Genomic DNA, 25,567 nt, shown 5'->3' on the forward strand with positions numbered 1-25,567 from the left:
CCAAATTTGGTATGATTTGGCCAAGTGGTTTTGTTGTTAACTCGGTCCTACGTAATTATGCACATTACATTTTTATATATAGAAGATGTATGTATATATAATGTATGATACATATATATTATAATATTGTTTAATACTAAGTATGTAAATTAGTAATATATATTATTATGTCTATAGAATCATAGAGTAGGTTCTATATAAATAATATATATTACTATTTTATATTAGTTTATATATATAGTTAAAACTGTGTATCTATCTAACTAGCAACTACAACATATTACAGAACTAAATCCAATGCAGATGCAATAACTAAACATATGACCAAATATATACCATTTCCCCCTTCTTTGTTGTGAAAGAGTAATAAACAAATCCCAATAATTAAATATTTTCCCTTGAGCACCTTGGCTAGTTCCCATATATTCATCAACCTTTCTTCTTACATTGGGATAATAACTCGTTCCTTCCGTCACTGCAGATGGATTACTCTAGCTGCAGTTGTCATATGTTGTCATCTTCTTTAATGTTCATTTCTAGTTGATTGTTCAGCGTTCCCTATTGATAAAGCTCTGCTTTCATTGCAGTTTTAGCCCTAACTATTTCTCCCAGCGTCGCATGCATCTGAGCCCCATGTTTCTGGTTCCTGAGGCCTCTTGCTCTCCTTCTTGCAGCAATCGAAGGTGATCGCGCTCTGCGTCTACCGGGACGTCAGCGGGATGTTCACCACCGAGAGCCATTCGTCCGGATCGAGAGATGAACTCTCCATGAGGAGCCAGTCGGAATCGGAGGCTCCCATTCAGGATATCAGGTGGGGAAGGAGGCCATGGGCCAACTTCAGCCCTCCAGGTGTTTTGGACTTCAACTCCCACCATTCCTAACAGCCTTAAGCGGCTGAGGGGGCAAAGGAAGGGGCCTGAGGCTGTTAGGAATGGTGGGAGTTGAAGTCCAAAACACCTGGAGGGAAGGATGGTCCAGTAGACCCATGCCTGATCTGTTATTGTGGTTCAGTCTGATGATGAAGGGGGATTTGGGTTTATGCAGGCTGACAATGGAAATGTTGATGAGGGAAATGCTGAAGGCTCTGAATTGTTAGAGAGGCCGCAGACTAGCAGTGAAGCAGAAGCTAGTGTTAAGGGTGACCTTTCACAGGATTCAGAACATCAACAGAGTTCAGAACATTAACGAGTCCCAGGTGTCTCTGGCAGCGAGTCAGAAGAGTCTTCCTTAGATAGGAAGCTAAAAGTTAATCGTCCTAGATGTTCTCTTAGGATAGCTGGTAAACGTGTGGGAACTCAAGGACAAAGAAATGCTTTCTTGGCCTGTAAGCATGGTTAAATAAGGGAGAAACGGAAAGATTTCAGATGAAGCAATGTTAGTTTTGGAAGCAGAGTTCCTGTCCTGTCTATGCTCTTGGAAAAGTATTCTTGCTTTTATTCATGCCTGGATCTTGTATCTTGGATGGTGTTTTGAAGTTCATGCTGCCTTGTTTTTAGGACTGATTTGTTATTTAGAGACTTTGAACTATATTCCATAGTCTGCCTTTGCATTGGATTATTGCCTTCTACTGACTGCCTTTATTTTTTATGTATGCTTTTTATTCAGACTTTGCTATCTTTTATCAATATACTATTTAAATCAAGTCTGCTGTGGTGGTATGTGTGTAAAGAGCAAGGTGAACCAGCGCTGAGGTGCAACATCTATCACCTTCCAGGCATAACGACTCCTCTTGCTTTCTTCCATCTCGTGCAGCAACACGGTGGACGATGAGGAAGAAATGCTCTATGGAGAATCCGGCTCCCTCTTCAGCCCCAACAAGGAGGAGCCCCGCCGGTCCAGCCTTCCTTCGGCCGACAAGGACCCCCACCAGTACAAGGCGGAGCCCACCCACTGGTGCGTGCTGGTGCGGGAGAATGGGACCATGGAGGTGAGCCTCACGCCTTTTTTCCCAGCATTTTGGAAGATTCCTCAAAGGCCATTCAGTCCAGTCCCTTTCTGCTAGGCAGGGGGACACAATCCAAGCCCTCTCGACAGATGGCCATATAGCCTTTGCTTGGAAACTCTACCAGACTCCCAGGCAGCATCTCCACACTGGAACAGCTCTGACTGTCAGGAAGTTCTTCCTAATGTTGAGGTTGAATGTCTTTTCATACCATTTAAATCCACTGCTGCATTGAATATTAGTCTGTTGAGCAGCAGAAAACAAGCTTTCCCCTTTCTCCTCAATGGGGCATCATTTCCAACATTTAAACATGGCTGTCATGTCCTCCCGCAGCCTTTTTTATCCAAGCTAAACATATCAGACAGATTCATGGCTTCTAAACCATTTTGGTTGTCCTTCTCTGAACAGGTTCCACCTTGAATTGCAGAGCCCAGATTTATTCCAGGTGAGGTCTGACCAAAGCAGAAGAGAGCGGGACTATGGCTTCCCTCCATCTAAAAAATCTACTCCTCTTGATGCAGCCTAGAATTGCATTGGGCTTTTTAGTTACCGCATCACACTATTGGCTCATGTTCAGCTTGTGATTCACCAAATCCTTTTCACAGGGCCTATTTTCAAGCTAAGCATCACCTATCCTGTATCTTAAGTATAACCACCTGTTGTAGCTCAGTCAGTGGCTGAAGATGCTGACAATGAGGGGATGGTTGTGAGGACTGATGGGTTTTCCAGTGAGGAATATGAGGGGATTTTAGAGCAGGATTCTGCCTGTGAACAGGGGCCAGAAGGTCAAGTCAGCTGGCCTTGGATGACAAGGAGATGATCCTTTGCCCTAATCGTTCCTTAGCAACGCCAGATAAGGAACCACAAGAGAGTGAAGTTTCTCATGAGAGAGAAGTTTCCCTTAAGAATACACCTGCTATAATAGTAGGAGTTTGAAGCTCAATTTTAGGGAGGAGGGAGCGAAGCTTCGGAGGTCAAACCAAATTCGTGCGAAAACCTTGAAGTGTCAAAGCAGATGCCAACAGCGTGATTTCATGCCATGATTGCATGTCTTGTGGTCCTTAAATGAAAAGAGTGTTTTCATTAGAGTCAGATCAGGCAACGTTGCTTAACAGTGAGGATCTCAAGCCTTGTTTCCAGTTCATGTCTGAGTTTATGATCTTGGGAGTTTGGATGCATAATATAAGAAGTTTTTATAGTCGATTAATGTTCATGTTTTGGTTCTTGTTCTCTGGATTTACTCTCATGTTGGATTTAGAGATTTCTGTACCTTGTTTTATGAAGCAGCTTTGAACTGGGTTGTTGTATGTTTTCCGGGCTGTATGGACATGTTCCAGAAGTATTCTCTCCTGACGCTTTGCCCACATCTATGGCAGGCATCCTATGATTCGATGATTCTGGAACTTTGCCATACAGCCCGAAAAACATACAACAACCCTGTGATCCCAGCCATAAAAGCCTTCAACAACACAGCTTTGAACTGTTTAGATTATTACCTTTGGATTGTTTTCCTATTCCCAGTTTGGTCTGGCTTACTATTTGTTTGACTGTTTTTCCTCATTATCTCTTGGATTTTGCCTTTTCTATTTCTTACGGTGATTTTTCCTTTTTATATGTGTTTTTATCAGTAAACTGTTTTACTATTACTTTTGGTTTCCTGGTTGGTGTTGAGAACAAGGTGAACTCTGGCTTGGAGTGCAACACTACCCAAATACAAAAAAGAAAATAAACAAGTTCAGTAAATAATTTGAATATTAAACTAGTTATACTGTTCGAATTCACAGTAATCACAAACAATGTTGTATGGATTTTGTACAATCACTTTGAAATAATATCGGCGTCATGTATTCTTGTGCCGAGTTGAATATGAATCAGCCGCACCACAACAGGTTTCAGCCTTACTTCAGGCCTTCTGGTGGTCTGAAATTACTATATACATCAATATATGCTAAAAATATATCCATTAAACATCACATATTAAAAACACATTTCAAGGAACTTACAAAGTTCCAAACTTAACACTTGTTCTCCTTAGAGCTACAGGTTTTTATACACAGTGGAATCTAAGCCAAAGGAACAAAGAGTGGCTATAAGCATTTTAGAATTACATATAACACAAATACTGTATATACTCGAGTATAAGCCTAGTTTTTCAGCCCTTTTTTTAAAACTGAAAAAGCCTCCCTCGGCTTATACTTGGGTGAGGGTCCTGGTTGGCTTATATTGGGGTCAGCTTATACTCGAGAATATATGGTACATTTATTATTTTTCTCTATTATTATTGGTATTATTACATTTATTATTTTTCTCTATTATTGTTGCTACTATTAAATTTTTATTTTTCTCTATTATTGTTGCTACTATTACATTTATTATTTTTCTCTATTATTGTTGCTACTATTACATTTATTTTACTCTATTTTTATTATTATCATTACTACATTTATTATTTCACTCTGATCTTATTATTATTATTACAGTAGAGTCTCACTTATCCAAGCTAAACGGGCCAGCAGAAGCTTGGATAAGCGAATATCTTGGATAATAAGGAGGGATTAAGGAAAAGCCTATTAAACATCAAATTAGGTTATGATTTTACAAATTAAGCTCCAAAACTTCATGTTATACAACAAATTTGACAGAAAAAGTAGTTCAATACACAGTAATGTTATGTTGTAGTTACTGTATTTACGAATTTAGCAGCAAAATATCACGATATATTGAAAACATTGACTACAAAAATGGCTTGGATTATCCAGAGGCTTGGATAAGCGAGGCTTGGATAAGTGAGACTCTACTGTATTATTATTATTATTATTATTATTATTATTATTATTATTATGACATGTATTATTTTACTCTATTATTATTAAAAGGATACATAAGCACATTGACATGGAAGAAGATGAGAATAATGATTTGATCAGAGCTGGACAGTCTTATCTTAAATTTGAGCTTTATGTAAATATTCAAAAACATTTAACCTACTGATGCCTCAACTGATGTAATTTTATTGGTATCTACTTTTATTTCTGAAATTTACTACTCTCGGCTTATACTGGAGTCAATGTTTTCCCAATTTTTTTGTGGAAAAATTAGGTGCCTCGGCTTATATTCGGGTCAGCTTATAGTCGAGTATATACGGTATACACTTTCACACAAGTTGTTGTTGTTCAATATTTAGTTGTACCCTGCTTTGCCCTATGGGCGAATGAGACTCACAACCTTAAAAACAATGAAGTTTAAAAACTGCAAAATATAAATGCTAAAATTAAATTAAAAATACAATAGTTAAAGCAAGGTATTATTATTATTTTATTGTATGACACAGCAAACAAGATAGATATGCTGGATTTCGTACGGTACATATAACACAAATAATTGTTTTATCAATGTATTTTACAAAAACAGTATATACTCACGGGATACTCTGCTATGTGTTAGATTCTAATTGTGAGTATGAAAAACATCAGGGAGTTGCCTCAATTCAAAGGGGAAGATGTAAGTGAGATGTTAAAGAAACAGAGAAGCTCCTATAGAGCTGAAGGAAGTGCAATACTACCATGTATCTCTTCCTTGTGCCTGTCTTTCCCCCTCCAGATCTACCAGCTGCCGGAGTGGCGGCTGGTCTTCCTGGTGAAGAACTTCCCGATGGGTCAGCGGGTGCTGGTGGACAGCTCCTTTGGCCAGCCGGCCAGCCAGGCCGAGGCCAAGAAGGAGGAGGTCATCCGCCAGACCGAGATGCCGCTGGTCAAGGAGGTGCTCCTGGTCGCCCTGGGAAACCGACAGAGCCGCCCGTACCTGCTGGTGAGCCCCCCAGGAAGGGCCTCTGACCCCCCTGGATACACCTGTTTGTGTCTCTTTATATTCATTTGTACATTTTGACTCTGGAACTCCCTTCTTCTTCTTCCGAGGGAAGCCAAAATGGCTCCATCCTCCCTGCTATCCAGGCAAAAACCTTTTTATTTTTATTTATTTTAAGATTAAGTCAGGAAGTGTCAAAGACAGAACGCCACCAGATAAGATTCAACACAGTTTATTAAGGATACAGAACCAAAAACGCCCGTAAAAAACAAAGGGCTAGGCAAACACTCGCCTTCAATATGAAAAGACACAAACAAAACGGTTCAAAAGATTAACCGGATTAAACAGGAGTTTAATCCGGGTTAAACCAAAATGCTTACTTCAGCCTGGCACTTTAAACAAATAAAAGCTGGTAAACAAAGATTCAATGAAACGTAAATAACTGGCAGCAGATTCCTCTCTGCTACTCAGCAGCTGTGGTTGAATAACTAAGTTGTTACTCCTCCGTGCAGCAAGCGAACTCCGGGTCCAAACACATCAATCAGGGCAGCAGCGGTCAGCGGGGTCCCAATCCGGTCCAAGGTCGAAAGCCAGGTACAGATGTCTTTAGTTCACCAGTTCCACCGATAGCCACAGAAAGGGTAGTCCGAGGTCGTAGTCAGTCAGTCAGTCCAGCGTCAATCCAGAGTAGGCAATTAATGTCCGTCAAAAAGACGACGGAGGTCCAAGCTATTAAGATTAAACACAAGTTGCACAGGAAAAGCCCACACAGTTCCTCCCGCCGTCTATGCCCAGTGTCCTTGGTAACTTACGTCATCAGCAAACGAATCACACCCGTCTTCAGGAAATTCCCAACAAGAGCCCAAGCGTTCGTCCAGATTACCTTGCCCAACGCAATTAGCCCTGGATTCTAAGCCCCATTTTATGCCAGTTTACAACTCCTCATCGCTGTCAGCTGTTACCCTAATTCCAGGTGCCTCATCATCATCCTCCTCATCAGAGCTAAAACACCTTTGACTACGCCCCACAGCATCCCCAGCTGTGGATCCCGTTCCATCCCTCCAGCTCGTCCACGGGTCTAATCCTGAAACCCCCCAGTCGCCTCCCACACTATTATTGCCGGTGGCACCCAAATCCTCCCTCCCACGAGTCCACTCCATGTCATCCTCCTCTGAGCTAACCATCTCTTCCTCCATTCCCTCGGTAAAACCCTCAAAGGAGTCTTCGTCAGTTGGTTCTGCAAATAAGTCCCGCAGCCGTTTCCTTTCTCGCTCCTCGAGAGAGTCTGACTCTCGAGGAGTCTTACGACCACGTCTCCCAGTATCGGAGCCATAAGGCTCAACCATAACAGGAAGTGCTGTGGTTTTTGCTATGAATGAGTTGTTGTTGTTGCTGCTGCTGCTGCTGTTGCTGTTGTTATATTTATTTATACCCCGCTTTATCTCCCCAAAGGGGACTCAAGGCAGCTTGCCATAAAAAATTACTATACAATTTAAAATACACAAATATGCAAACATTAAAATATAATTAAACACAATCAGCACTAAATGAATTCACAAATTCACAATTTTTAATCAGTTTTAAGGGTTTTAACTGTTTACTTTTAATACAGTAGAGTTCAAGTTATTCGACATAAACAGGCGGGTCGAATGTCAAATAACAGGATCTGTTGGATAATAGGGGGGCCCTATTATCCAGCAAGCCGGTTGAAGGAAGCGCCCGTGTGCGTTGCTAGGTAGATAGCAAGCTACCTAGCAACGCGCAGGGTCGCTTCTGCCCAGCCTCTTGGGAGGTGCCCGTGTGCGTTGCTAGGTAGATAGCAAGCTACCTAGCAACGCGCAGGGTCACTTCTGCCCAGCCTCTTGGGAGGTGCCCGTGTGCGTTGCTAGGTAGATAGCAAGCTACCTAGCAACGCGCAGGGTCGCTTCTGCCCAGCCTCTTGGGAGGTGCCCGTGTGCGTTGCTAGGTAGATAGCAAGCTACCTAGCAACGCGCAGGGTCGCTTCTGCCCAGCCTCTTGGGAGGCGCCCGTGTGCGTTGCTAGGTAGATAGCAAGCTACCTAGCAACGCGCAGGGTCGCTTCTGCCCAGCCTCTTGGGAGGCGCCCGTGTGCGTTGCTAGGTAGATAGCAAGCTACCTAGCAACGCGCAGGGTCGCTTCTGCCCAGCCTCTTGGGAGGTGCCCGTGTGCGTTGCTAGGTAGATAGCAAGCTACCTAGCAACGTGCACAGGCACCTCTCAAAGGGGCGGGGCGGGGCGGCGAGCACTCGACTTAGCAAAGCGCCTCTGCATGTTGCTAGGTAGCTTGCTATCTACCTAGCAACGTGCACGGGCGCTTCTCTGCTTGCCGCCCCACCTCTTGGGAGGCGCCAGTGCGCGTTGCTAGGTAGATTGCTAGGCAGAAACAAAGCTTTGGCAGTTTAATAAACTCTCCTCCTGTTTTATGATAGAACCAATTAGGAAATGACATTGATAACCGAGGAACAAGAAATAGGTGTTACATTGTGTTATCAATTGTGCGTGCTTGTTTTTTTCCAGGTCCACGTGGATCAGGAGCTGCTCATCTACGAGGCCTTCAACCACGACTCCCAGCTGGGACAGACCAACCTCAAAGTCCGCTTCAAGAAAGTAAGAAGAGTTGTGAATTCAGTCCTAGCAGAAAGCCCTCTGTGCCCACCCTTCCTTCCTTCCTTCCTTCCTTCCTTCCTTCCTTCCTTCCTTCCTTCCTTCCTTCCTTCCTTCCTGTTGCTCACCTTCCCTTTTCCTTCCAAACCAGGTTCCTCACAACATTAACTTCCGGGAGAAGAAGCCCCGTCCGTCCAAGAAGAAGACGGAGAGCGCGGGGGGAGAGGAGGCGAGTGTCCCGAGGGGTCGGGTGGCCCGCTTCCGCTACTTCGAAGACATCTATGGTTACTCTGGGGTGAGTCTTGTCAGGGGGACGATGATGGGGTGAGACTCTGGTTGCCATGCAGAGTGGGTTCCAAAAATCATCATCCCTGTCTCACCGATCCCTCCTTCTCCAGGCTGCCTTCTCATACGGAGAATCAGCACTGGTCAACAAAACTCCAGCAGTCGAAGGGTCAGTTAAAATCCAACTGTTCTTTATCTTTATTTACATCACTGTATACAGTTGCAGTCATTTACAATAAGTCCCAGACACATGTCTGTGTCTCCTCGGCTACAGAGCAAAGCATTTATCGTCCATCTTCAGTGAACGCTCACACCGAACACAGCGAACACTCCCCTGCATTCCACAGATCATGAAGGAAGTCCCGGTCAATCAGACTTGACCCCATTGATCCTGTGTTACATCAATCAAAGCAGGTTCTTATTAACTCCATAGCTACTGAAATGCCTTGCCGAAACTCACACAGAAGACATTTCTAACAGGCTAGATTGATTTTAACATTTCACACAATTCACAATACCCTGACAATTCTTGCATCGAGATGGATCCTCTTGCAGTATTGGGATTGTCTACATTACGCATGGGCAAACTTGGGCCCTCCGGGTGTTTTGGACTTCAAGGTTGCTGCACACTTGCATGGGGTTTCCCTATGAGCCCTGCCTTTAGTTTTGGCTTGGCTTGGCCTCTCCATAGCATTGAATCTTTTTGGTTTTCCTTTATTTTCTGGATTCTTTGTTTAGTGGGACTGGAAGTTGGAAAGTGCGGGTTTGCATGGCATTTGTAGGTGTGCTTTTCTCTGAGCTTTGAGTCACTCTTTAGCCTCGACGAAAGCTTTTAGCTTCTTCTCTTATCTCTCCTCCCGCCTCTCTTTCAGAAAATAGTACTTTTACAAGATTATTGTTATTAATAATTATAGGAATTCCAGCAACAGAAAAGTCTCGTTCTCAGAAAAACTACATATACTCGAGTATAAGCCTAGTTTTTCAGCCCTTTTTTGTCGGCGTGGAGGTCAGGGTGCGTGCCGTGTGGGTTTCTTCAAAACACCATCAATCATCTTCTCCAGCACCCTGATGAATTGGTTGCAATCGTCTGCCACACCAATTCCTCTGTTCAATGTCAGACTCAAACACATCCGTAGTCTAAAGTCCAAACATTTATTTCAATATCTATAATACATATTTACAAAGCACAGCAAAAGCCATCGCTCTGAGCTGGCATTCTTCTATAGCCTCTTCGCTCCGGCAAGCACAGCTCAACACACACAGAGATAAGAAAACACATTCCTCAGTCCGAAGGAAGTTCCGACCTCCAAAGGCCGGATATCATGCCTGATAGGTCATAGCAGTCACAACAGGCTGTCAGTCAAAACTAGCCTGCTGTTAACAGTTTCATTACTGAAACACACACTCTTGCAAAACAGCAGAAAACACTTGATTTACATTTCATACACATACAACCATAATCCAACATTTTTTTAAGACTGATAAAGCTCCCCTTGGCTTATACTCGGGTGAGGGTCCTGGTTAGCTTATATCTGGGTCAGCTTATACTCGAGAATATATGGTACATTTATTATTTTTCTCTAGTAGCTATTATTATTATTATTATTATTATTATTATTATTATTATTATTATTACTATTAATACATTTATTGTTTCGCTCTGATATTATTATTATTGCATTTATTATTTTACTCTATTTATTATGACATGTATTATTTATCTGTATTTATTATTATTATTGACACAACGACGTTGTATGACACAGCAAACAAGATAGATATGCTGGATTTCGTTACACAAAATCACAAGTCGAACACTTCCCAAGTGTCTAGGACTGTGTGATGTATTTTCGGATGATGCGTGCAGATCCCAGTAAGGTGGCCTTTTGCAGTTGGCAGATCGTAATTTTGTCAATGTCTATTGTTTCCAAATGCCGGCTGAGATCTTTTGGCACGGCACCCAGTGTGCCCATCACCACTGGGACCACCTGCACTGGTTTCTGCCAGAGTCTTTGAAGTTCAATCTTGAGGTCCTGATAGCGGCTGAGTTTTTCCTGTTGTTTTTCTTCAATGCGACTGTCACTTGGGATGGCAACATCAATGATCCAAACCTTGTTCTTTTCCACAACTGTGATGTCTGGTGTGTTGTGTTCCAGAACTTTGTCAGTCTGGATTCGGAAGTCCCACAGTATCTTTGCGTGTTCATTTTCCACAACCTTTGCGGGTTTGTGATCCCACCAGTTCTTAACTGCAGGGAGGTGATACTTGAGGCATAGGTTCCAATGAATCATTTGGGCCACATAGTTGTGCCTCTGTTTGTAGTCTGTCTGTGCAATTTTCTTACAGCAGCTGAGGATATGATCAATGGTTTCATCGGTTTCCTTGCACAGTCTGCACTTTGGGTCATCAGCTGATTTTTCGATCTTGGCCTTGATTGCATTTGTTCTGATGGCTTGCTCCTGGGCTGCAAGGATCAGGCCTTCTGTCTCCTTCTTCAGGGTCCCATTCATGAGCCAGAGCCAGGTCTTCTCTTTATCAGCTTTTCCTTCAATTTTGTCAAGGAACTTTCCATGCAGTGTTTTGTTGTGCCAGCTGTCAGCTCTAGTTTGTAGTGCGGTTTTCTTGTACTGGTTTTTTGTCTGCTGTGCTTTGAGGAGTTTCTGATTTTTGACTTCAATCAAAGCAGGTTCTTCACTTTGTTTTACATATTCTGCCAGGGCATGTTCTTCTTCTTTGACTGCTTGTTTTACTTGCAAGAGTCCTCTGCCCCCTGATCTTCTAGGCAGATACAGCCGGTCAACATCACTGCGAGGGTGCAGGGAATGATGAATGGTCATGAGTTTTCTTGTTTTTCTGTCCAAATTGTCCAGTTCCATCTGTGTCCAGTTTATAATGCCAGCAGTATATCTTATGACAGGTATGGCCCAGGTATTTATGGCCTTGATGGTGTTGCCTCCATTGAGCTTGCTTTTGAGAATTTTTCTGACCCTTTGTGTGTATTCTTTACTGACCAGAGTTTTCACATGTTCATGCTTGATGTTGTCCAGCTGTAATATGCCCAGATATTTATAGGCCTCTGGCTGGTGACACCTTATTGTTTGGCCATTGGGCATATTGATGCCCTCACTTTCAATTATTTTTCCCTTCTTCAATGCCACTGTCGAACATTTGTCCAAGCCAAACTCCATGTTGATATCAGTGCTAAAAATTCGGACAATGTTGGTCAGAGATTGGATTTCAGTTTCCGTTTTCCCATATAGCTTCAGGTCATCCATGTACATCAAATGTGAAATTTTGTGAGAATTCTTAGATGTTTGGTAGCCGAGATTTGTTTTTTGTAAGATTGTTGACAGAGGGATCATGGCAATAATGAAAAGCAGAGGGGACAATGAGTCTCCCTGGAAAATTCCTCTCCTGATGTTGACAAGTCCATAACTTTCATTTCCAACAAACAGTTCAGTTTTCCAGTGCTCCATCATGTTTTCAATGAAGGTGCCAACGTTTTTACTAATCCCGATGGCGTCCAGGCACTTGATGATCCAGCTGTGTGGGAGTGAGTCAAAGGCCTTTTTGTAGTCAATCCACGTCATGTGAAGGTTAGCTTTTCGGCTCTTACAGTTCTCCAGAATCATTTTGTCAATCAATAACTGGTCTTTTGTGCCCCTGCTTTTCCGTTTGTTGCCTTTCTGTTCATCTGGCAAGATGTTTTTTTCTTCAAGATAGTCTTGAATTCTGTCAGCTATGATGCCAGTCAGTAGTTTAAACATAGTGGGCAGACACGTTATTGGCCTGTAGTTTCCTGGTGCTGCTCCTTTTGCTGGATCCTTTTGTATCAGGTATGTTCTTCCAGTTGTTAGCCATTCACTGATACTTCCTTTCTGCAGCATCTCATTGAATTGTTGGGCCATTTTTCCATGTAAACTAATCAGATGTTTGAGCCAAAATCCATGGAGTTGATCACTACCAGGCGATGTCCAGTTCTTGACTTTTTGCACTCGTTTGCTGATCATTTCAGTTGTTATTTCCATCAGTTCCATTTTGTTCTGTGAGAATTTTCCTTCAAACTCCTTTATCCACCCAGTGTTTTTGTTGTAGTTCTTATTGTTTTCCCAAAGCTCTTTCCAGAACTTTGTTGTTGCAGTTTTCTCTGGCTTTATGGTTACTGTGTCTGTTTTTTGGTTCAGGCTTTGATAGAACCGTCTTTGGTCTGATTGAAACAGTTGATTTTGTCTGTACTGGATGATTCTGGCTTCATACCTTTCAATTTTTCTGGCTGTTGCTGTAATTTGTTCTTTCACAATTTCCAAAGCTTCTTCAATTTTTCTGGTGTTCAGCCAGTACTTTCGGATCAGGTATTGCTTGATTTTGTCGTTCTTCAGTTTCTTCTCTTTCATATTTTTCAGGTTACTTGCATCTGATCTAAGCTTTTTGATTTTCAACTCTAGCCTGACCTTCCACTTTGGTTTTCCAGTCGATTTTCTTTGGGGCTGCCTTGGTTGTAGGAGCCCAAGCTCTTCTGTTACTATCACTGCTGCACTGTAGGCATACTGGTTTGTTTGTTCAATTGATGTTATTTGGACAGTGGAGAGTGCTGCATTCACATCTTTCATGAGAGGCGCCAGGTGTCTCTTGGGCACTGTTTTTAGAGTTGGGAGCCGCTTTCTTATTGCATTTGCTGCAGCATGAGCCATGATCTTATCCTTGAGCTCTTGTTGTCTTGCTGTCAAGGTTCCTGGTGGTTCAGCAGATGTTTCAAGTGCTGGTTCATCAAATTCTTGCAAAAGCTCCACACTTTCTTCTGGTTCAATCTGTTCCACCATTCCAAGTGTTGCTGGAGTCTCTGCTGCTGTCTGTGCTGTGGTCTGATGGTAATTTACTTTGCAAATTTTCTGGATTTCTTCAAGTTCAACTTCACTGAACACTTTGTTTCTGATTATGAATCTTCGTTGGTCAGCCAGTCGGGGTTCTGTTATCTGTGAGTCAGGGTACTCTTGTTTCCACAGTTGATGCATCCTTTTTTGGTAGCCACGCCTTTGAGGTTCAGATTTGTAGTAGCATTTCATAATTGTGCGGTTTTCTGGCATTGTGTATTTCTGCCGCTTCTGTGACTGTTCATTTGGGGTGCGGTCATAGAATCATAGAATCATAGAATAGTAGAGTAGGAAGAGACCACATGGGCCATCCAGTCCAACCCCCTGCTAAGAAGCAGGAAATCGCATTCAAAGCACCCCCGACAGATGGCCATCCAGCCTCTGCTTCAAAGCCTCCAAAGAAGGAGCCTCCACCACGGTCCCTGGGTGTCAGTCGTGGATGTGACGTGTGTTTGTTCCTCGCAGGTGTTCATCTGTGGGCCTTCTCCCCACTGGCTGCTGGTCACCTCTCGGGGGGCCCTGCGCCTCCACCCCATGACCATCGACGGCCCCATCGAGTCCTTTGCCCCCTTCCACAACGTCAACTGCCCCAAAGGCTTCCTCTACTTCAACCGACAGGTACGTCGGGCTTGGGTGGCAGGTCCCGCCCGGGGTTGTCTGACTTCTCCCCGTCGGACAGGCATGCCTCTTTCCTTTCTTTTTTCCCTTCCTTCCTTCCTTCCTTCCTTCCTTCCTTCCTTCCTTCCTTCCTTCCTTCCTTCCTTCCTTACTTAATTCCTTCCTTCCTTAATTCCTTCTTTCATCCCTCTCTCTCCTTCTTAATTCCTTCTTTCTCTCTCCTTCCTCTTTCATTCTCCAGTCTTTCTTCCATCCTTTCCTTCCTCCCTCACCTTATTTTCCCTCCTTGGTATTATTTTCTTCCTTCATTCCCTCCTTCCCATTCCTATTTCCTTCCTTCCCTCCTCTTTCCTTCCTTCCTCTTCACTTTGCTTCTCTTCTCTTCCCTCCTTTTGCCTTCCCTTTCCTTCTTCCTTCCCTTCCCTTCCCCTCCTAATGCTATTATTTTCTTCATTCATTCCCTCTCATTCCTATTTTCCTCCTTCCTCTTCTCCCTCCCTCCTTCCCTCCTTCCCTTCCTGGCCTTATTATTTTCTTCCTCCATTCCATCTCTCCCTCCCATTCCTATTTACTTCCTTCCTTCCGTCCTCTTCCTCTTCTCTTCTCTTTTCTTCCTTCCTTCCTTCCTTCCTTCCTTCTTCCTTCCTTCCTTCCTTCCTCCCTCCTCCTTCCTTCCTTCCTTCCTCCTTCTTCCCTTCCTTCCTTCCTTCCTTCCTTCCTTCCTTCCTTCCTTCCTTCCTCTTTTCTTCCCTTCCTTCCTTCCTTCCTTCCTTCCTTCCTTCCTTCCTTCCTTCCTTCCTTCCTCCCTCCCCTCCCCTCCTTACTTCCTTCCTTCCTTCCTCCTTCCTTCCTCTTTCTTCCCTTCCTTCCTTCTCCTTCCTTGCCTCCTCCTTCCTCCTTCCTTCCTTCTTTCCTTCCTTCCTTCCTTCTTCTTCCTTCCTTCCTTCCTTCCTTCCTCTTTTCTTCCCTTCCTTCCTTCCTCCTTCCTTTCCTTCCTTCCTTCCTTCCTTCTTCCTTCCCTCCCTCCTCCCTCCCTCATTCCTTCCTCCTTCCTCCTTCCTTCCTTCCCTTCCTTTCCTTCCTTCCTTCTCCTTCTTCCTCCTTCCTCTTTCTTCTCTTCCTTCCTTCCTTCCTTCCTTCCCTGCTACCTACCTCCCTCCCTCCCTCCCTCCTTCCTTCCTTCCTTCCCTTCCTCCTTCCTTCCTTCCTTCCTTCCTTCCTCTTTCTTCTTCCTTCCTTCCTCCCTCCCTCCCTCCCTCCTTCCTTCCTCCTTCCTTCCTTCCTTCCTTCCTCCTCTTTTCTTTCCTTCCTTCCTCCCTCCCCCTCCCTCCCTCCCTCCCTCCTTCCTTCCCTTCCTTCCTTCCTTCCTTCCTCTTTTCTTTCCTTCCTTCCTCCCTCCCTCCCTCCCTCCCTCCTTCCTTCTCCTTCCTTCCTTCCTTCCTTCCTTCCCTTCCCTCCCTCCCTCCCTCCTCCTTCCTTTCCTTCCTTCCTTCCTCCTTCCTTCCTTCCTTCCTTCCTTCCTTCCTTCCTTCCTTCTTCCTTCCTTCCTTCCTTCCTTCCTCTTTTCTTCTCTTCCTTCCTTCCTCCTTCCTTCCTTCTTCTTCCTTCCTTGCCTTCCTTCCTTCTCTGCCTACCTCCCTCCTCCCTCCCTCCTTCCTTCCTTCCTCCTTCCTTCCTCCTTCCTTCCTTCCTTCCTTCCTCTTTTTCTTTCCTTCCTTCCTCCCTCCCTCCCTCCCTCCCTCCCTCCTCTCCCTCCCCTCCTTCCTTCCTTCCTTCCTCCTTCCTTCCTTCCTTCCTTCCTTCCTCCTTTCCTTCCTTCCTTCCTTCCTTCCTTCCCTCCTCTTTTCTTTCCTCTTTCCTTCCTTCCCCTCCCTCCCTCCCTCCTCCCTTCCTTCCTTCCTTCCTTCCTTCCTTCCTTCCTCTTTTCTTCCCTTCCTTCCTTCCTTCTTCCTTCCTTCCTTCCTTCCTTCCTTCCTTCCTTCCTCTTTTCTTCCCTTCCTTCCTTCCTTCCTTCCTTCCTTCCTTCCTTCCTTCCTTCCTTCCTTCCTTCCTTCCTTCCTTCCCTCCCTGCCTGCCTCCTTCCTTCCTTCCTTCCTTCCTTCCTTCCTTCCCTTCCTTCCTTCCTCTTTTCTTCTCTTCCTTCCTTCCTTCCATTCCTTCCTTCCTTCCTTCCTTCCTTCCTTCTCTGCCTACCTCCCTCCCTCCCTCCCTCCTTCCTTCCTTCCTTCCTTCCTTCCTTCCTTCCTCCTTCCTTCCTTCCTTCCTTCCTCTTTTCTTTCCTTCCTCCCTCCCTCCCTCCCTCCCTCCTTCCTTCCTTCCTTCCTTCCTTCCTTCCTTCCTTCCTCCTTCCTTTCTTCCTTCCTTCCTTCCTTCCTCCTTCCTTCCTTCCTTCCTTCCTTCCTTCCTTCCTTCCTCTTTTCTTTCCTTCTTTCCTTCCTTCCCTCCCTCCCTCCCTCCTTCCTTCCTTCCTTCCTTCCTTCCTTCCTTTCCTTCCTTCCTTCTTCCTTCCTTCCTTCCTTCCTCTTTTCTTCTCTTCCTTCCTTCCTTCCTTCCTTCCTTCCTTCCTTCTCTGCCTCCCTCCCTCCCTCCCTCCCTCCTTCCTTCCTTCCTTCCTCCTTCCTTCCTTCCTTCCTTCCTTCCTTCCTTCCTCTTTTCTTTCCTTCCTCCCTCCCTCCCTCCTTCCTTCCTTCCTTCCTTCCTTCCTCCTTCCTTCCTTCCTTCCTTCCTTCCTTCCTCCTTCCTTCCTTCCTTCCTTCCTTCCTCTTTTCTTTCCTTCTTTCCTTCCTTCCTCCCTCCCTTCCTTCCTTCCTTCCTTCCTTCCTTCCTTCCTTCCTTCCTTCCTTCCTCTTTTCTTCCCTTCCTTCCTTCCTTCCTTCCTTCCCTCCCTCCCTCCCTCCCTCCCTCCCTCCCTCCCTCCCTCCCTCCCTCCCTTCCTTCCTTCCTTCCTTCCTTCCTTCCTTCCTTCCTTCCTTTCTTCCTTCTTCCTTCCTTCCTTCCCTCCCTCCTTCCTTCCTTCCTTCCTTCCTTCCTTCCTCCCTTCCTCTTTTCTTCTCTTCCTTCCTTCCTTTCCTCCCTCCCTCCCTCCCTCCTCTTCTCTTTTCTTCTTTTCCTTCCTTTCTCCCCCTCTTCTTTCTACCTTCCTTCCTTCCCTCTTCCCTCATCTTCTTTTTCCTTCCTTCCCTCCCTCCTTTTTTCTCTTCTCTTCTTTTCTGTTCTCCTGCCTCCCTCTCCTTCTCTCCCTCTTTCCCTCCTTCCCTCTCTCTCCTTATTTCCCTTCCCTCCCTCCTCTTCTCTTCTTCTCTTCTTTTCTCTTTCTTCTCCCCCTCTCCTCCTTATTTCCCCTCCCTTCCTCTCTTTCCTGTGGCTGCATTGAAAGACCCTTTGCCCACTAGGAAGAGGAGATCTTCCAGAGTCTTCCTGGGGATTTCCTGGGATGCATGACCCTTCCTTGACCTTTTTTGCCCCCCATGTGCCTCTTTAGGGGGAGCTGCGCATCAGCGTCTTGCCCGCCTACCTTTCCTACGATGCGCCTTGGCCTGTCCGGAAGATCCCACTCCGCTGCACAGTGCACTACGTCGCCTACCACGTGGAGTCTAAGGTTGGTCTGTATGTGGTACATGTGTGTGTTGTGGCTCGACACGCACAGGGGTCAGGATGTGTGAACTGTCAGCGTGGGGTTCAGGGTGCGTGGTGGGTGTGTTTCTTCAAGCTCCATCAATCATCTGCTCCAGCACCCTGATGAATTAGTTGCAATCGTCTGCCACACCAATTCCTCTGTTTAAATGTCAGACTCAAACACATCTGTAGTCTGAAGTCCAAACATTTATTTCAATATCTATAATACAAATTTACAAAGCACAGCAAAAGCCTCTGAGCTGGCATTCTTCTATAGCCTTTCGCCTCAGCAAGTACCAGCGCAACAAACAGAGATAAGAAAACACATTCCTCAGTCCGAAGGAAGTTCTGACCTCCAAAGCCGGAAATCATGCGTGATAGGTCATAGCAGTCACAACAGGCTGTCAGTCAAAACTAGCCTGCTGTTAACTGTTTCATTACTGAAACACACACTCTTGCAAAAACAGCAGAAACACTTGATTTACATTTCATACACATACAACCATAATCCAACATGAACCTGGCCCCTTGAATGTCATCCCGAGCGTGCCAGCTGTTGTGACTCAGCCTTTGCCTTTGTGTGACTCTGATGTGCCTTTGTGTGATGCTGATGAGGATTCTGGGTTATATGTGCATAGTGATGGGATTCAGCAGAATGAATTTGAAGATGAATCTGATGCTGTGGGAAATGATGAGCAGGGAGTTGTTCCCATGGGTAGAAATGATGATGTTGTTTCTGATGTTTCTAATGACGGATTTCAGGTGCAGGAAGCAGAAAGGGAGGGTAGCTCTTTGCCTCCGCCTGATAACTCTAACAAGCTAAGTGGCCTTGACTCTGAGGCCGCGTCTCTTGATCGGGCTACGAGATTGGAATTTAGAGAGTTGCGTAGAAGTATTCGAATCTATATATATAAAATAGTGATGGCATCACGGCGACCCACAAAACAACAAAACTACAGGCCCCCTAACCTCGAAATTTGATGACACAACCCATCATCCACTGCTCTAGGTTGATACAACAAAAAGAAAAGAAAAATAAAGTCCTAATTAGCGAGAGAAGAAGAATTGCTTTTATCCAATTGCTGCCAGTTAGAAAGCTAAGCTCCTCCAACTTGGTCTCCTAGCAACCCAATAAAAAAATAATAAAAAACACTAAAAAATTATTAAAAGCACTAAAAAATTAATACAATAAAATACCATAATAACAAAAAATAACTAAAAATTATACAAGAAAATAATAAAATATAATAAATAAAAAGATAACTTACAATAAAATTAATTTAAAAATACAAATAACGTCAAATAAAAATTACACAACAATTTTTAACCAATACCACCACCACTTTGCCATAGCAACGCGTGGCCGGGCACAGCTAGTAGCTAATAAACAGGAGGTCAAAGGGCAAAGAAATGCTTTCATGTCATGCTTTTAAAATAAGGTAAAACTTCAATAAAAATATATATTAAAAAAAACAGTCTGCTGAAAGGGAGATCTCTGTCAATGCAACTTCATCATTTGATCAAGAAGCAAGTCTGCTTTCCTGTGCCAAGTTTGCTTCACTATATGATCATGTGGAGATATTCTATTTGCTGGGACTTTTGGCTTCTATGAAAAGGACCTTGTTTCATGCGCTATGTTTCTATGGACTTATTGCTTACAGCCTTGTTTTGTACTTATCTTTTGAAACTGAACTTTTATCTTTTACGAACTACCTTTTGCCAATTTTCTAAACAAACTACAAAAGACTGCTTCCTGTGTGCGACCTGGTGTCTTTAGCAAGGTGAAGCTAACCTGAGGTGCGACACCAGCGTCCTTTCAGCCTCTTTCTCCCTTCGGCACTTGAACAAATTTGTTTTTCTTGTCAGGTCTACGCCGTGGCCACCAGCATCAACAACGCTTGCTCTCGGATCCCTCGTATGACAGGGGAGGAGAAGGAGTTTGAGACCATCGAGCGAGGTGTGTTGAAATGTGTTCCTGGTGAAGGTTTTGGCCACCCTGACCTTATCCTATCTTTCAAGTACACATTTTTGTGTGCTGTGTGCCTCCAGGTATGTGCAAACTTCGGCCCTCCAGTTGTTTTGGACTTCAACTCCCACAATTCCTAACAGCCGGTAGGCTGTTAGGAATTGTGGGAGTTGAAGTCCAAAACAACTGGAGGGCCCAAGTTTGCCTATGCCTGAGATAAGTGATTTTAATATTTGTAAGGCCCTTTAAGTCCCAGACTGGCTACAGCATCAACTAATTGTGCGGCAATTTTCTTTCTTTCTCTCCTGTGCCTCTGTCCTGTCCAGATGACCGCTACATCCATCCGCTTCAAGAGGCCTTTTCCATCCAGCTGATCTCTCCGGTCAGTTGGGAGACCATTCCAAACACCAGGTGAGAGGACTTGCAATACAGTCATAGGCCTAACTAATATAATATCCAAGAGGTGATCTCAAGACCATAGGTAAGCAAAGAGACCTCCAAAGACCATCTAGATGGTCTCATAAGACCATCGGTAAGGAAAGCGACCCTCAAAGACTATCTAGATGATCTCATAAGGCCATCAAAAGACCATAGATAAGGAAAGAGACCTCCAAAGACCATCTAGACAGTCTCATATGACCATAGGTAAGGAAAATTACCTCCAAAAGCCATCTAGATGGTCTCATAAGGCCGTAGCTAAGCAAAGAGGCCTTCAAAGACCATCTAGATAGTCTCATAAGACCATAGGTAAGGAAAATTACCTCCAAAAGCCATCTAGATGGTCTCATAAGGCCGTAGCTAAGCAAAGAGGCCTTCAAAGACCATCTAGACAGTCTCATATGACCATAGGTAAGGAAAATTACCTCCAAAAGCCATCTAGATGGTCTCATAAGGCCGTAGCTAAGCAAAGAGGCCTTCAAAGACCATCTAGATAGTCTCATAAGACCATAGGTAAGCAAAGAGACCTCCAAAGACGAAGCAGACTTAGGTCAATCCTAAGTTTAAAGTTTAGGACAGGGGACAGGTAAATGACCTTGGAGGGCCTCATCTGGCCCACGGGCCTTAGTTTGGGGACCCCTGCCTAAGATTATACCTCTGTATTGACTAGCAATCATTAGTATTGCAATATAGTCACAGGCATAGCAATACAATGCCCTGTACTGTACTATACCATAGGTTCTGTATTGGCTTGCAATAATTAATATTGCAATACATGTCAGAATAATGGTTTATATATTGTGTGAAATATTCACTCATTGTTAGTGTGTGGTGCTTCGGTAAGCATTCCAGCAGAGGAATGGTTAAATGCATAGAAGTAGACTTACTGCCTAGAGTGACATTATTCAGCTTCCGCTTATGTAGCCGCACATCAGTCACTGGGAATGGAATGTGGGAGGTGACAAGTTTTACTGATAAGTTTATTCATTGGTCACCATCGATTCTGCCAGACATGTGTGTTAGCTGCGCTTGTATACATAACTGTAAATAACTTCAATAAAAGCTCTGAACCGCTGGGATCGGCAGACAGCGATGTGTGGATGTTTGTTCATGTATCTAAGCAGATGCTAGATTGCTGATGGAGGGAAGAATTGAGACAGAGAGCTGTAAGTGTCTCAGTTCAACTCTCACATCGATAATACATTCATAGGTCTAACTAATACAATACCCATACTATAATAATAAAACTAATCATAATAAAACTTTATTTGTATTCTGCCCTATCCGCCTCCCCAAGGGAACTCAGGGCAGATTCCAACATACAATGGCAAACGTTCAATGCCTCCATAAAACAAACAAATACTGACATAAAATCCCAGAGAAATCCGCAGATGAAAATAACATTAAAATCTAACATTGAATTAAAGTCTAACATCAGTGAATCAAACCTAACATCAATCAATTAAAGCACTCGTAGTCAAACAAAATTATGTAATAACATAAAATGTAAACAAACATCCATATTAATTTACAACAGCCTACTAGAGTCCACAAAATGGATGGTTCGTGGACACTATAGCATGGCCTCTATATTGGCTTGCAATAATCAAGCCCTCACAACCTCTGAGGATGCCTGCCATAGATGTGGGCGAAACGTCAGGAGAGAATGCTTCTGGAACATGGCCACACAGCCCGAAAGACACACAACAACTCAATAATCAATATTGCAATACCGTCGTAGGCCTAAGTAATAGAATACCCCCTACTATACCATAGTACAGCCTCTGTATTGCCTTGCATAATTAATTTTGCAATACATTCATAGGCCTAACTAATACAATACCCCATACTATAATAATAAAACGAATCATAATAAAACTTTATTTGTATTCTGCCCTGTCTATTTCCCCAAGGGGACTCAGGGCAGATTCCAACATGCAACGAAAACATTCAATGCCTCCGTAAAACAAACAAATACTGACATAAAATCCCAGAGAAACCCCACATATAAGAATAACATTAAACCCTTACATCAAATTAAGGCCTAACATCAGTAAATTAAACCCAACATCAATCAATTAAAATACTCGTAGTCAAACAAAATTATATAATAACATAAAATGTAAACAAACATCCATATTAATTTACAACAGCGTACTAGAGTTCACAAAATGGATGGTTTGTGGATACTATAGCATGGCCTCTGTATTGGCTTGCAATTGTTGCACCTCAGCGCTGGTTCACCTTGCTCTTAAGACACACTCCACCACAGCAGACTTGGTTTTTACAGTTTATTAATAAAAGATAGCAAAGTCTGAATAAAAGGGACTAAAGAAAGCAATAATCCAAATGCAAAGGCAATATGTAGAATATAGTTCAAAGTCTCTAATATTAAATCAGTCCTGAAAACAAGGCAGTATGAACTTCAAAATACAATCCAAACACAGGATCCAGGCATGAACAAAAGCAAGAATCCTTTTCCATAAGCAGATACAAGGCAGGAACTTAGCTTCCAAAATCAACATTGCTTCGTCTAAAATCTTTCCCTGTTTCTCCCTATTTAATCATGCTTACAGGTTAAAAAAGCATTACTTTGTCCTTGAGTTTCCACACATTTACCAGCTATTCTCAGAGAACGCCTGGGACGATGAACTCTTAACTTTTTATCCCCATCTAAGGAAGACTCCTCTGACTCGCTGCCAGAGCCACCTGAGCCTTGTTAATGTTCTGAATCCTGTGAAAGGTCACCCATATCACTGACTTCTGCTTCAATACTAGTCTGTTTATCACAAACTTCTGCTTCACTGCTAGCCTGCGCGACCTCTGACAATTCAGAGCCTTCAACATTTCCTTAGTCAGCCTGCATAAACCCAAATCCCTCTTCATCATCAGACTGAACCACAACAGCAATAATCAATATTGCAATACCGTCATAGGCCTAAGTAATACAATACCCCATACTATACCATAGTATAGCTTCTATATTGCAATACCGTCATGGGCTTAACTAATTCAATACCCTATACTATACCATAACATAGCCTCTGTTTTGGTTTGCAATAATTAATATTGCAATACAGTCATAGGCCTAACTAATACAGTATCCCACATTATAACATAGTATAGCCTCTCTATTGGCTCGCAATAATTTGGCAAATACAACCGAACGACTGTGTTGAGGAATGGTGCCAGTCCAAAATGAAATGTTTGTAAAGCTCTGGCGACGAGTTGTCTCTGCCCTTTGTTGTTGGTTTGCAAAGGGGCCAGCCCTTTTGGGAAGGGGCAGGTGCAGGTGAGGACATCTCCCCTAGTCGCTCCTTCTAATGTTTTGGACGTCCAGGATCGACCTGGAGGAGTGGGAGCACGTGACCTGCATGAAGACGGTGTCTTTGAAGAGCGAGGAGACCGTCTCCGGCCTGAAGGGCTACATCGCCGTCGGGACCTGCCTCATGCAAGGAGAGGAGGTGACCTGCCGGGGAAGGGTGAGTCCATCCCACGTCTGTCTCTTGCCATCCCAAACCCATCAGGGGCCTCAGCCTTCCAAGCTGCTGTTGGAGTATGGTTGTATTTGTATGAAATGTAAATCAAGTGTTTACTGCTGATGAGCAAGAGTGTGTATTTTTCAGTAATGAGATAGTTAACAGCAGGCTAGTTTTGACTGACAGCCTGTTGTGATTGTTATGACCTATCAGGATTGATTTCCTGCCTTTGAGGGTTTGGAACTTCCTCTGGACAGAGGAATGTGTGTGTTATCTTATCTGTGTTGTTCGGCTTGAGCTTTCTCTGAAGATGGATTATGAAAGCTATGCTCTGAAGCCGAGAAATGCAAACTGTAAATAGACATGTAAATAAAGTTAATCAACAGTTGGACTTCGTCTGCTGGAGTGTTATGTTTGACCAGTGCTGTTTCTCAGCATGGGAATACAGTCTGGAGAAGGAGGTGAGGCGAGGATGATGAATTTTGGAATCCACTCTGCACCCCATCATCCCCCGACAGTTGCTTGCAGGCCTGTCACCAGAAAATTTTTGTGAGGGGTTGAAACCTTTTTCCCCCCGAGATGACTTTTCAGGTCTGACACAAGATCTCAGCAAGGCCTTGAAATGAACATCATTGTGCAAAGGTTCTTCATAGGTGACATCACTGCTCCCTCTTGTTGGCCACAAAGGACCATCATTTCCACAACTGGCAGAAGTTTTGTTCTGTTTTCTTTTGATTTCCTTTCTCGTGATGACAAGTTCCATCAAGATGTTTCCCACTGTGACTTAGCAAGAAGTTTTCAGCCAAAGACAAGTTGTTCTGATGGGACTCCGTTTTTTGGTGCCCAGTGAAGACTTCTGTTGCATCTTCCCATCGCACAAATGGCCTCCACCTTCTCCTTCAAACACCACACCGTACTTATAGAGCACACCTTGTACATGACATGAGTAGGCCAACCAGGGGAAATCTGCTGAACCATTTGGGTTGAAATCTGAGATGCCTCTTCTTATCCACAGGAATTGCATATCCTGGCCACGGAGTCTGGGGATTTTGCAGTATTTGAGCTTTCACTTGGTCATCAGAAACAGTCTTGTTCATCTAAAGTCCAAGGTCTAACAATGGCACAGCTTCTTCTCTTTGCTCCTATTCCATTGTTTCTTTGGCAGGGCTTGCATTAGATGAACCAATGGGAGATATCACACTGTTTCCACAGTTTCCTCAGTTGCCAACTGCAATCCAGGTCAAATCCCCCTAGTCCCGTGCCTTAGGCTTTGCCTGCTGGCTGCAGGTAGACCAACTTGGTTGCTTCCACTATGTATGCTATTGCTGCTATTGCAATGTAAATGGGTAGAAAGGTAGGTAGGTAATAATAATATAATAATAAAACTTTATTTATACCCCGCCACCATCTCCCCAACGGGGACTTGGGGCGGCTCACATGGGGCCATGCCCAGAGCAAACAATATAACAAGTATAAATACAACATAACATAGAGCAATTAAACAATACAATAAGTAATAATATACAATATACACTACAACGCAAATCAAAGAAACAGTAAAAACAGGGCCGGCCGCATGAGTACAAAGATAAAAACTCGGGTGAGAAAGATAAAGGGAATGGAGACCACGGGGAGCAGGAACATACAAAAGTGGAACCGTCTAGAGGAAAGATGTTGGAGAGGAGCAAGAAAAGGAATAAATAACAGTTACTCTCCAAAAGCGCAGCGGAAGAGCCATGTTTTTTAAAAAAATTTAAAAGCTAATAGAGTGGGAGCTTGCCTAATCTCAGTGGGCAGTGAATTCCACAGTCGGGGGGCCACAGCAGAGAAGGCCCTCTCCCTAGTACCCACAAGGCGGGCCTGGGATATAGGCAGTGGCGTAAGGAGGGCCTCCCCAGACGATCGGAGAGATCGGGCAGGTTTATC

At 43.9% G+C, this 25,567-nt stretch overlaps 1 protein-coding gene across 3 annotated transcripts in view; it reads left to right on the forward strand.

The window, feature by feature from the left end:
* The window catches only part of cpsf1 (cleavage and polyadenylation specific factor 1), an 86,802-nt gene that overhangs the window by 47,010 nt on the left and 14,225 nt on the right, over positions 1-25,567 (forward strand). For 2 of the 3 annotated variants that reach the window (XM_062979888.1, XM_062979889.1), the window contains exons 21-30: positions 675-811; positions 1,753-1,927; positions 5,543-5,749; positions 8,283-8,372; positions 8,521-8,664; positions 13,991-14,143; positions 17,625-17,741; positions 19,625-19,715; positions 20,051-20,134; positions 23,493-23,644. In XM_062979888.1, the coding sequence (XP_062835958.1) occupies positions 675-811; positions 1,753-1,927; positions 5,543-5,749; positions 8,283-8,372; positions 8,521-8,664; positions 13,991-14,143; positions 17,625-17,741; positions 19,625-19,715; positions 20,051-20,134; positions 23,493-23,644 (1,350 nt within the window). Of the gene's footprint in view, positions 1-674; positions 812-1,752; positions 1,928-5,542; positions 5,750-8,282; positions 8,373-8,520; positions 8,665-13,990; positions 14,144-17,624; positions 17,742-19,624; positions 19,716-20,050; positions 20,136-23,492; positions 23,645-25,567 lie in introns of all 3 variants that reach the window. The other variant, XM_062979890.1, reaches the window with a different exon arrangement.

Source organism: Anolis carolinensis, chromosome 4, assembly GCF_035594765.1.
Source record: "Anolis carolinensis isolate JA03-04 chromosome 4, rAnoCar3.1.pri, whole genome shotgun sequence".
NCBI lineage: Eukaryota > Metazoa > Chordata > Lepidosauria > Squamata > Dactyloidae > Anolis > Anolis carolinensis.